The sequence below is a fragment of the Tiliqua scincoides genome, chromosome 3 (genome assembly GCF_035046505.1).
Source record: "Tiliqua scincoides isolate rTilSci1 chromosome 3, rTilSci1.hap2, whole genome shotgun sequence".
In the NCBI taxonomy this organism is placed as follows: Eukaryota; Metazoa; Chordata; class Lepidosauria; order Squamata; family Scincidae; genus Tiliqua; species Tiliqua scincoides.
The window spans coordinates 174,690,821-174,703,991 of record NC_089823.1 but is presented as its reverse complement, the minus strand read 5'-3'; the positions used below and the strand labels follow the sequence as shown (position 1 = coordinate 174,703,991).

The following is a 13,171-nucleotide window of genomic DNA, read 5'->3' as shown; positions in this document are numbered from 1 at the left end:
ACAGTTGTATGCTCCTTAAGGCATCTGGTGAGCCACTTTGAGATGTGGGACGCTGATCTGGATGGTCCCTTGGCCTCATCTAGCAAGGCTGTTTTCATGTTCTTATGAGGAAGATGTGAATACATGCTGTATTCTCAAGCTCCTTGAGAGGATGTTTGGGGTAAAAGGCACAACTGAAGTTGGGCACTGATGTCTGAAGGGTTGGCAGGAGTGGATCGCCACCTGATACCATGAAAGACCTTCATGTTTAAATTGAATGAGTCCTCATTCTTTTCACCATCCATTCAAACTTGGAAATTATAATGTGCTTAAATGTAGCACAATTTAGCAACCTAATAAATACTAAGAATGGGAACTGGAGTCAGATGACTCGAGTCTGAGCTGCAAAAACCCATGATTTTGCTGACTCGTATACATTCGAGTCAGGCATGTCAGTGACACTGGCACTGACTCAGGTCTGAGGTCACTGACTCAGAAATGATTCCCCACACATGCAGACTCAAGTCTGTCTGGGTGTGCTTTTCTAGAGGCGTGAAATACCTTGTGGGGCCATCATTTGATGAGCAGCAGGGATGTTTCAGCCAGGAAGCAGGGAAAGGGTTAATGTTTTGATTTTGCATTGAGCAGCAGGGGGAAGGGAGGCAGGAACGTGCTCTCTTGTTCATCTTTGAAGGAACTGATGATCATTGGACAGATTTTTTCCTGGACTAGTGGGAGAAAGTGTGGGGGGGGGGTTTCCTAACCATCCAAGAGAAACTCATGGCATGGCTCCAGTGGGCTCATTGCATGACCAGCTGCAATGGAACTACTTCTGAATAGAGGTGCAAAGGATTGGGTCATACTGGTAAGCCTCCCAGCTGCTGTGCTTAACCCTCCTCTTGCTTGCCACTTCTTTCCCCACCCTCGCACAGTTTGCCCCACCCTCTTCCATCTTGTTTACTGATGGGATGGAGACAGCAGGGGAGTATTAAATGAGAACTTCCTCCCTCTCTCTCTCTCTCTCTCCCACCCACCCACCCACCCACCCTAGGAGCTCCATTTTTTCTGTGGAGACACAGCTGACTATCTAATGGAAAAGATTTGGGACTCGAGTTAGAGTCCCCAAAAAGCTCTGGGCAGGTTAGAAAGTGCACCCATTAGGACTCGTTTACAAGTCAGGTTAAAAGGGATAGAGACTCATGACTCCTCTCAAGTCAAGCCACGCTGGGTTTGCCCTCTCTGATAAATGTTATGCAGTCCCCTGAAAGAAAAGGCCCACATACCATACTTGGACCCTTGCCTCTACACTGTAGTAGCAACTGCAAAGTACAATTCATCCAAAGAAGCGATGAGGAGAGAAGCCATGTTTAATCTGCCAGGTTTGTGAAAATTCCATGTTCGAATAAGCATGATGTCTGCTAGTTTGGCATTAATCTTTTCCCTGGTGCAAAGAAAGCTGGTGTCGCATAATAGCTAAAAGACTGAACTGCAAGTCAAGACGTCGCTGGTTAAAATTGCCAGGCATGCCTTTGCCGTGAATTCTCACTAGGTGGCCTTAGACAAGCCACTCAGCCTTGACTCCCTGGCTCATTACATGAATAATAATGCTTACTTTTGCAGACTCATCGTAAGGGTGTTATTTGTAGTACACTAATACATGTGAAGTGCTTGGCATACCCAAACTGCTCTACGAATGCTGCTGCTGCTTTTATTAATGCAGGTGGAGGTGGAACACACTGGGAGAGTATAAAACCCAAGGCCTATTCCTGATCTTTTGCTGGAAGGAGTTTGGGATAAAGGAATAATGTCTAAACAGGTCATTTGTTCTGGTGCTTACAGATTACCTGAGTAGATAACAAAAGCAGAAAGAAGGAAACAGCAAATATTGTGATGATTAATCTGCCACATGAAAGTCAGAGAAGTTTAGTTTTCCACCTTGCAGAATGGCACATTGGAGAATCATTCCTGTTTGCCACAATGTGTGATAGGCTGGCTATGTATTCACAGCTTTGATTTGTACCTTGCAGCTGCTGTTACAGTATGAGCTCTGAGATATACCCAGATCTCCCCTAATCTCTCCTGCTGTTCTGTGAATCAGACTTTTTTCTTTGAAAAGTTCAGTTTCCTGAACATGATGTTGTTCATAATATCTCAAAATTATACTGTAAAAATATTGCTCTGATTTCTGGTTACTTTGTTCACAAATCAATTATAAAACTACACGTGGAAGAAATTTTTAAAACCTGATGGGGAGAAACACCCCAAAATGGTTAACACTGTAAGCTTAAATCTTGGGACCTAATCAGAATGATATGAAGTGCTTGTTCCCAAGTTCCCCCTCCTTCCTTTTTTAAAAAGCTTCTAAATTTAAGTTAAGCTACATGGAGACCCTTTATACAACTTGCAGCTACTCTTGGGGATGTAGATCGTCCACTTGCTTTTAGGTCCCTGAAAAATGTTACAGTAATACCTGCTCTTAGGGTGTCAGGAAATGTCCTCAGAGCAGGGTCGCTAGATGGCTGCTTACATACACTGTGCCCTCTTAAAAAAAAAAAAATAAAGTAAAGGTTGAATGTGAACTAAGTGATGAGATGAGAATATTCCTTCCCCCCAACTCACACACACATTTTTTGAACTGCTTGTTATATTCGTGGCAACAAAATCCTGCTGGCAAACAGGAAGCATGCTTACTGTTAGTAATGTGTGAAGCAGCCCTTAACAAAGGATGCAGTTTGTGGAAGGGGAAAGGCTGTGCTTTTAATCTGCAAACTATTTTTATTGAAGACAACAATCTATGTTGTGTATGCAGTTTCAGTGGAACTACTGCTTTTTCCTGAATAGTGTGGGGAAATAGGAACAGCGACCCAGTCAAACTCTGATCTGAATAGTTTTCACCATATTTCAAAAGGTTGAAATATCCTGGCAAGAGTTCTTTGTTCTGCAACTTTATTATTATTTTTTCTTTTACAGAAGCCCTTTGTTCACCCTGATTTGGAACCTTAATGAACTGGGGGGGGGAGAGGGATGGGCACAGTTTAGGAGAAGTAACAACAGGAAAAGCTGCAACCTATGGCTTTGTATGCTGCACAAACATAGCTTGAATCTGGAAACAAAGAACATGTTTTGGGAAGCAATAATAGGCAATGAGAGCATTTCTGCTGAAAGCCTTTGTGCGTGTATGCATGTGTTTTCCAGGCTGGAAGTCACTTTATTCACAACAGGCTTGATGAAAAAAGAATTTGGGAAACAGTATTTACTAGAATCTTTTGGCTTTGCACAGGTGTAGCAATAGACAAATAGATCCGGAGAGAGTGGCAGGCTCCAGGCAGCTGTGTGGTGTTCGACAACATAGCCAGGCAGACTAAAACCTCATTGGCATTCTGCAGAGATAACTGGAGGGAATCCGGTCCATCAAACCACTTGAGCTGTCAGGAGCAACACTGGGGGCTTTTCACCACAGCCCACACAGACTTCGAGCAGAGAAAGAGATTTAAGCAAATGTAACAGGAATGCAAATCCAGGCGCTTACACTTCGTGTCTTTAGAAACGTCTCCTCTGGTGAATCCAACAATTGGTTCCTTGCAAGGACCTGTGTTTTCCCTTTGAGTCTGGTGAAGGAAAGCACTTCATCTTACCTGCTGCATCTGGATGGCTTGTTGAGTGTTTCCTCGGGAGAAAATGGCTTTCACCTCATGGCAAATGTTGTCCCCCATGCAGTGGGCACGTTGGATGTGGACAGCTGTGAGAAGCAGCGGAGACTATAGTCTCCTGGCCATGCAGCGAATCGCTGGAAATAGGCAAGTCATTTCTGTCCTTTAGGAAACTGTCACACCATTAAATTCATTTATGAAAGGCCAGAAGGAAAAGCTGCCGTTTGGCCAGCTAGGAAATGCTTGCTAAATAATTTTCAAGACAATAATGTTGCTACAATTTTTGCCTGAATTGTATTTTATTTAGTTTTTACTGTGTTTTTCTGTTTTGGTTAATGTTAAATGTCCCATACGTTTTCTGTTCTAGAAAGACCACATCCTCAAATGGTATTCTCTTTACTGCAATGTTGTCTTTGTAGGTATCTGTATTCCCCCACCTTCATTAAACTTGCTTATTGCCTTTTTGTTATAGGTACCTTATTTCCATCTTGCACTTGATGTGGTTAGCTCGCATTGCATATTTGCTATGACCTTATTCCTTCTGGTTTCTTATTTTTAAAATAAATAAGTGTGGCTTAATGTATGTGTAGGGACTGTGAATCTGGTAGAACTGTACTGACAAGTAAATAACAGTGATGAGAGTATGGGTATGGGTTTCGCCTCAGATGTTGTGCAACATGGGATGTCATCGGTTTTTGTAGGATTGGGGGAAATTCAAGCAGTTTTGTATAAATCTGTTTTTTGAAACATACAGGTTAAATTATGAGATCACAATGTAGAGTAATAGCATCTGTTGTGATTATAATTAAAACTATATAATTATGTAACTACAACAATAATAAAAAATAACAAAAAGGCAGACCTGTTCGGCTTTCTTTAAAGGAATAGAATTTGTGCATTTGGCCAAAAAAAAAAAACCATAGCAGTACCCCATAGCACTAATAGTAGTATTAGTAGTAGGGCCATTAAAAAATAACTATACATACTCAGTTTGTAAATCTTTGATGGTGCATGTGATCTGAAATATGGAGGGTGGTGTGGAAAACACAGATGGCTCCTTCTCGATCTGATCTGGTTTGGACAGCATGCAACATTGCTCACAGTTTGTGTGTGTTCTCTTGTTTTGTAGGAACTCTCACTCAACTGCATATCCAGGTAGATTAATTCAGAACTTAAGAGAGCATTGTGACACTCTCTCATAAGAATTTCCTTACTTGGTTGGTTTGTGCTCATGCTAAGGAAAATTCCAACATCCCATTGAGAGATCCCATTGACATTCTTTTACTTTGTCTGTGCTGAAGCCTCCTTTAAGTGGAAAAGGCAGGCTTTTTTTCTAGGCAACGTTTACTTTTTCCTGAGTGCATGTTTGCTTTTGTGATGCTTTGAAATCTTAAGTGGCATCAAGATTTCTTCAGAGTGTCCCTGTGAACATGATATTCTGCTCTAGAAATCATGCTGCAAAAGAAGCTCTGTAGTCATTCTGTATCTCCTGAGAAATGCAGAGGTGCCCTGATTACCTCAAAAGGAGTAGCTCTGCATTTTTACAAGAAATATCATTTGTTTGGCTTGCTTGCCTCCACCCTTTTTCAAACATAGACTATTAAAGTCATACATTTTTTTTTTCATTTTGCTTAGGAGTTCAGATTCTGAAGAAGCATTTGAGACACCAGAATCTACAACTCCTGTAAAGGCTGTGCCTCCACTACCACAGCCACCACCTGAAGTTGCAGCATTTGACATAGAGGAACAGGAAGTAAGAACTCAACTTCCATCAGAGGACACAGGTAATAAGTGTATAGTGAATGGGATGGGGCCTGCAGTGTGTGCATGGAAGGACACATTCACTTCTCGGTTTGATACTGGAAGGCAAATGGGGAGTAGTGCCAAATGGGTAACTGAATCACTTTCCTTCTTTACTGGGAAAACTAGGAAAAGCTGTTAGTTAGTGCCTTCCACTATTCAATGCTAGAGAGACCGACCTCCTTGGAGAAGCTCTTCTTTCAGTATCCTAAAATCCTGGGGATTCCCTTTAAAAGGAATATATTCTCTTGCCAGTAAATGGTAGCAAAACTGGGATGGTCTAAGGAAGCATGGCAAATATACCCTGAATGAATAGATACCAGGCACTTTTTGTATTGGCAACCTTCAGTCTCGAAAGACTATGGTATCGCGCTCTGAAAGGTGGTTCTGGCACAGCGTCTAGTGTGGCTGAAAAGGCCAATCCGGGAGTGACAATCTCTTCCACACCAGGAGCAAGTGCAGTCTGTCCCTGGTCTGTCTCCCTGGCTATGGGCCTTCCTTCTTTGCCTCTTAGCCTCAGACTGTTGGCCAAGTGTCTCTTCAAACTGGGAAAGGCCATGCTGCACAGCCTGCCTCCAAGCGGGCCGCTCAGAGGCCAGGGTTTCCCACTTGTTGAGGTCCATCCCTAAGGCCTTCAGATCCCTCTTGCAGATGTCCTTGTATCGCAGCTGTGGTCTACCTGTAGGGCGCTTTCCTTGCACGAGTTCTCCATAGAGGAGATCCTTTGGGATCCGGCCATCATCCATTCTCACGACATGACCAAGCCAACGCAGGCGTCTCTGTTTCAGCAGTGAATACATGCTAGGGATTCCAGCACGTTCCAGGACTGTGTTGTTTGGAACTTTGTCCTGCCAGGTAATGCCGAGGATGCGTCGGAGGCAGCGCATGTGGAAAGCGCTCAGTTTCCTCTCCTGTTGTGGGCGAAGAGTCCATGACTCGCTGCAGTACAGAAGTGTACTCAGGACGCAAGCTCTGTAGACCTGGATCTTGGTTTGTTCCGTCAGCTTCTTGTTGGACCAGACTCTCTTTGTGAGTCTGGAAAACGTGGTAGCTGCTTTACCGATGCGCTTGTTTAGCTCGGTATCGAGAGAATGAGTGTCGGAGATCGTTGAGCCAAGGTACACAAAGTCATGGACAACCTCCAGTTCATGCTCAGAAATTGTAATGCAGGGAGGTGAGTCCACATCCTGAACCATGACCTGTGTTTTCTTAAGGCTGATTGTCAGTCCAAAATCTTGGCAGGCCTTGCTAAAACGATCCATGAGCTGCTGGAGATCTTTGGCAGAGTGGGTAGTGACAGCTGCATCGTCGGCAAAGAGGAAGTCACGCAGACATTTCAGCTGGACTTTGGATTTTGCTCTCAGTCTGGAGAGGTTGAAGAGCTTTCCGTCTGATCTGGTCCGGAGATAGATGCCTTCTGTTGCAGTTCCAAAGGCCTGCTTCAGCAGGACAGCGAAGAAAATCCCAAACAAGGTTGGTGCAAGAACACAGCCCTGCTTCACTCCGCTTCGGATGTCAAAAGGGTCTGATGTGGAGCCATCGAAGACAACAGTGCCCTTCATGTCCTTGTGGAAAGATCTGATGATGCTGAGGAGCCTGGGTGGACATCCAATCTTGGGGAGAATCTTGAAGAGGCCGTCTCTGCTGACCAGGTCGAAAGCCTTTGTGAGATCTATGAAGGCTATAAAGAGTGGCTGTCGTTGTTCCCTGCATTTCTCCTGCAGTTGTCTAAGGGAGAATACCATATCAGTGGTGGACCTGTTGGCTCGGAATCCACACTGCGATTCTGGATAGACGCTCTCTGCAAGTACCTGGAGCCTCTTTAGTACAACTCGGGCAAACAGCTTTCCTACAACGCTAAGGAGAGAGATGCCGCGGTAGTTGTTGCAGTCACCCCTGTCACCTTTGTTCTTGTACAGCGTGATGATGTTTGCATCCCTCATGTCTTGAGGTACTCCACCTTCTCTCCAGCAGAGACAGAGGATTTCATGCAGCTCAGTGACGATGATCTCTTTGCAGCATTTTAGGACTTCAGCAGGGATCTCTTTGCAGCATTTTAGGACTTCAGCAGCCCCTCTGAAGTCTGCCACAGGCGAGGTCATCCAGGATCGGGCGCAGCAGATGGAACGCTGGGTGCAGCACTACTCTGAGCTATATTCCAGAGAAAATGTAGTCACCGAAGAAGCACTGAACAACATTGAGTGCCTGCCTGTGCTGGAAGAGCTTGACAGTGAACCAACCCTAGAAGAACTTCACGTGGCCCTGGACTCCCTTGCCTTTGGCAAGGCACCTGGAAAAGACATACCAGGCACATAAGAACAGTAAAAGTATAAGAAGTTCATTAAGGGTCCAATCCTATCCAACTTTCCAGTTCTGATGCAGCTGTGCCATTGGGGTGTGTGCTGCATCCTGCATTGGTGGAGACACTCAGAAGCCTCCTCAGTGTAATGGAACATTTGTTCCCTTAACTTGGGGCTGCATTGTGGCTGCATCAGCGCTGAAAAGTTGAATAGGATTGGGCCTTAAATGGTTTAAGGTTTTGGAATCGCCAGACAGATAAGTGCAGATTTTTAAAGGAGGACGGAAACATAGACCTCCATATCAAAATGAAGGGGGGAGGAATTTAGAATATTAAAGCAAGCTGAAAATAGATGAAGCCTACCATAAAATAAGCTACATTTACTCCCTATCTAATGTTACTCACATTCTCAAGGCTGCCAGTTCAGTATTCCCAAGGGAATGGACCCAGCCCATGTTGAGTTTTTGATCTATACCAGGGACCATGCTCTACCAGGGACAAGTGCACACAGGGTTGGTGGTGAGGAGTGTTTGTTTTGTTGCTCTTGGGTTTTAAAACCGGTGGTTTTATACTTAGCTCTCTCTGAGGGACTGGTTAGTTGGGCTCACCTGGGGTCTTTGAACTTCCTGTAGTTTTGGACTTCCATGAATGTCAAGGGGGCATTAGGGTACAATGAACTGGGTCAGGGTCAGGTTTCTTTGAGTGTTAGACAAGGAAAAGATGCTTTTGGGAAAGCGATGCAGCCAGACAAAGGATAATGTTGATTTGCCCCTGGCAAATTCAGCTGCCTTCTTTAGGATGCAAAGACACGCCAAACTTCTAAAGCTGGAAGGGGCTACAAAGATACAAAACAGGTGACAAAATTGGGGGAAATCAAGGATTTTTCAGAACAGATATGTATTAGTCACATGACTTGATCAAGTTGTAGTCACAGGAGGCACATTTCATGCCAATGTCTGTTTTTTGCCCACATCTTTGCAGGAGTATGGTGTGTCTTGAGGCATGTGGGTAAAGGGAGGGCCTGCTGTTGGAAGGTGGCTGCGCATTAAAACTCCTGGCTCCAGTGACATAGGTTGTGGCAAAGAAATGGTTAAAAGTAAGGGCATTTTTGAAAGCAAAAAACAAAATTAACACCTTTGAATGAATCCTAATACAAATAGAGATGGTCCTGAAACAGGAAGAAAATCAGTCCTGAAAACAAACAGGGCCCTAAAAATCTTTTTAAAACATTTGAGCTCAAACCCTTTGTGTGAATCAAAGGATTAATCATTGTCCCCAGCAACATTCAGCCTCCTGTTTAAAAAAAACAAAAACCATTATTCACAGATTCACTTGATTCACGTTAGTCACTTGGTATGACAGAACATACCAAGATCCAGGTCTACAGAGCTTTCATCTTGAGTACACTTCTGTACTGCAGTGAGTTAGGGTTAGGGTTTTCACGCACGACAGGGGAGGAAGCGGAATGCTTTCCGCATGAGCTGCCTCTGATGCATCCTCAGTATCACCTGGCAGGACAAAGTTCCAAGCAACACAGTCCTGGAGCGAGCTGGAATCCCTAGCATGTATGCACTGCTGAAACAGAGACGCCTGCGTTGGCTCGGTCATGTTGTGAGAATGGATGATGGCCGGATCCCAAAGGATCTCCTCTATGGAGAACTCATGCAGGGAAAGCCCCCTACAGGTAGACCACAGCTGCGATACAAGGATATCTGCAAGAGGGATCTGAAGACCTTAGAATTGGACCTCAACAGATGGGAAACCCTGGCCTCTGAGCAGCCCACTTGGAGGCAGGCTGTGCAACAACAACAACAACAACAACATGGCCTTTCCCAGTTTGAAGAGACCCTTGGCCAACAGACCGAGGCAAAGAAGGAAGGCCCATAGTCAGGGAGACAGACCAGGGACAGAATACACTTGCTCCCAGTTTGGAAGGGATGGTCACTCCTGAATCAGCCTTTTCAGCCACACTAGACGCTGTTTCAGAATCACCATTCAGAGCGCGATAGTCTTTCGAGACTGAAGGCTGCCAACAATAAAATTATTCACATCTCCTTCTTCTGGTATTCTCATTTCAGGACAGTAGTTTCCAACTTTTTTTGGTAGGATCCACTGACAGAATTCTGTACTTGGAAGCCCACTATTGTTATTGCTGCAGGTTCTGAATGTTCCCTCCATCCCCTTCTGCTGCTCCACCATATGGTATCCATGCTGGCATACTGTTAACCATTGGTAGGGGGGATCCTAGTGAATGAGCTGGCCTGTTAACAGTAGTGGGTCTGCAGATGAAACTGAGGCTAAAGTATCAGTTCCTTATAACAGATCTTTGCCCTCAAATAATAAACCTCTGGGCTCTGATCTCAAATAATAATATTAATTAAAATAACTTTTGTCTAAGTTTCTGCCAGTTAATATGGATCTAGTAGAGAAATTCTGGACTTTTTGTCTTGGAACCACTGACTATTGATGCCAGTTCATTATAAGGAATGGAGCCATAGCTCAGTGGCAGAGTCTTGTTTTGAATGAAGAAAGTCCCAGGTAGAATTCTTCGTGTCTGCAGATGGGGCTGGGAAAGAATCCCATAGGGCAGTGTTTCTCAAACTATGGGTTGGGACCCACTAAGTGGGTCACGAGCCAATTTCAGCTGAGTCCCCATTCATTTCAATATTTTATTTTTAATATATTAAACTTGATGCTACAATGGTATGTGACTGCATTTGGGGGAATGTTACAGATGTGTACTTTTGTAGGCTACTGTGTACAAGGTAGTCAGTGGGGCTTACTCCTGGGTAAGTATGGATGGGATTGCAACCCAGGATTGTTAAAAATTTTCCTGCCTGATGGTGTCACTTTCCAGTTATGACATCACTTCCAGTGGATCCTGACAGATTCCCATTCTGAAAAGTGGGTCCTGGTGCTAAAAGTTTGAGAACCACTGGTAGGAAATTCTGGAGAGCTGGTGTAGTCTGGTACATTCAGTCTAAGAGGTGGTACTGCCAGTATATGGTAGCTTCCTGTGTACATGGAAAGGAACTTGCAAAATGTTGAATGTATATTATTCCTGGTATATCGGAGGAAGTCTATATGGGAAAATAGCACAAAATGCCTGCCTGGAACTAGTGCAGCTTTGTTGCAAACATTATGGGGTAATGTGCAAAGGCTGATGGCGTTAAGCAGGGGACCTCTGTTTTCCCAGAAAACCTGAGAGACCAAGGATAGAAAAGTTAGCCAAACATAATGGGGCCTCAGCTCTGTTGTTGCAGTCCATGGGCATTTAAGACCAGTATCTATTGTTAACACATTTTTGTTGAAAGAAGTGTGTGCAGCATTGGGGTACCTACAGCAAGTACAGTCTAAAATGTTAAGAGCCCCTTCTTATTGGGATTGTTCAAAAGACTGTATGTGCCTTCTCCTGCCTTTTATTTGCAGCTGTCTTTTTGCAGTAGCAAATAGCTTTGCATTTATTGTTATCTGGAGAAAAGGAAAGTCAGTTTCCCCGTTTGCAAGAAGAATGTAAATGAAGAGAGAAAGAAAGGATGATCACACAGGCTCAGTATGATTTAAGTGCAGTCTTTAATTATAAAGCCAGGTTGTAATTCACTCTGAACCCCCCACCCTATTATTCATGTTTCCTACTTTTTCTATTCTTTTCCACACTCCCTATTTCCTCTTATTCTATCTGTCCTTAGCCAATGAAAGGTGTCCATTGATCATTTGAGCACCAGACAAGCAATAAATAGATAAATAAAAGTGCTGTTTTGTGCTAATGACTGTATATTTTGAGAATTCTACTCATAACAAAAATCATAACAAAAACAAGACTCAGAAGTATGGAAAAATCACGTAAAGTTGAAACCACCTTAAATCCTGAAAAAGTAAGTCTTTAAAAACTATAAAATCACATGGTGAGAGACATGCAGGAACTGGAACTGAGATGGCTAAGGGAACAGCAGACGTATTCTCCCATCTCATGCTCACTCCAGGGCCTTCCTAATTTTTTTTGTTGTTGTTGCTATGCATATACTTGAATTCACACAAGTAAATTTGCGTAAGATACAATCTGACTGTATTTGCATGTTTTTTGTCCAACTTAAAGAGTACCATAGTGTCTTGTATTCATCTGTTATCTAGCCATCTCTTTTTCCAGGCAAATCAAATAATCTGCTTAGTTTCTGGATACCAGAGATTGTAGACTGACAGTTCCCAAAGAGTGGCTTAAAATCCACCACTGATTCTTATAATCAAGTCTGACTGCGTCAAGAGTGGCTGTTGGGACTGCATCACTTGAAGAGAGCCAGGACAGTTATTTTTCAGTAGTCATGCCCTCTTATTCTCCATCTTGTGCAGATCAGCATTCTGTTCTGCACAGATTGATGGGTAGTGACTGAGAGGCATGAACTGAACGCATATGTCAACAGTGGTAGTTTCTGGGCCAGAGGTGTGCCAAAGGAATTTGGAGGAAGGTCATTTATTAGTAGGGCCAATGGGGGATGCGAGCCCCTCATTGGCAGCATGGTGTGCCTTGTCAATTGTCAAAAACCTGATGGTGTGCCTTGACAATTTTAGTGCCTTGTCAGTGTGCTGTGAGATGAAAAAGGTTGAAAATTTGCTGTTTTATTACCACACACTCAGTATGTGATAATATGGAATGTACAAACACATGGAACATGCATTCATCTTCTTCCCCATGACACTGAACACTTTGTATTGAGCATAAGAAAAATGTTGTAGATGTCTTTCTAACATCGTCTGCAGTCCACAAACTACTCAAGTTCTTACTGAACCATTGCTGCTTTCTAGCATAAGCCACTTTGCTGAGAACATGCTGTGCAAGACAGCAGGCCCGTTTGCAACCTTCTGAAGATGCTGCTGGGGTGAGACTAGACTGTCACAAAAGAGCACTACAAAATTTAACATGAAGATAGCGCAGATAGGCATAAATGAGAAGCACTAAGCCCTTAAAGCACTCTGTGCTGCTCAGACTCTGAGAGTGTCCAAAGCTCAGTAGTGGTCTCAAGATTGATACTTGTCAGACTCTTGTATATAAGATGTATATTTTCTCCCTTAATGCTACAGCAAAACTCCAGCTTCTGCAATTGAATGCCATGAATAGTAAACCCGCTTTGTTGATGCTGCTTTGAAGTGAAAGGGCAACATTCCTTTCATTTCTGACTCACTTCTGGTGTCAAAAGGGCAGGATGTTAAGCAGCTTTCTGTAGTCACAAAGCTGCATTGTTTGGCTTCTTGCGGTGGTGGTTCTGACAGTATTTTTCTCTTTGCATTAAGTCATATAGCAGAACTTGTACAGTAGTGCCATAATGCTATCCATAACAAAAGCCTGTGTTTTCCCAGCCATACATGTGCTTTCAGTATTGCAGGCAAAATTTCAGGATGTCATGCTCTAACTTACCCTGGGAGACTGCATTTGAAAGGGAGGGCAGCA

At 43.6% G+C, this 13,171-nt stretch overlaps 1 protein-coding gene across 6 annotated transcripts in view; it reads left to right on the top strand.

Moving 5' to 3' along the window:
- TACC2 (transforming acidic coiled-coil containing protein 2) overlaps positions 1 to 13,171 on the top strand; it is a 225,765-nt gene that overhangs the window by 149,691 nt on the left and 62,903 nt on the right. For all 6 annotated transcript variants that reach the window (XM_066622540.1, XM_066622536.1, XM_066622539.1 and 3 more), the window contains one exon: positions 5,265 to 5,413. In XM_066622540.1, the coding sequence (XP_066478637.1) occupies positions 5,265 to 5,413 (149 nt within the window). The remainder of the gene's footprint in view (positions 1 to 5,264; positions 5,414 to 13,171) is intronic.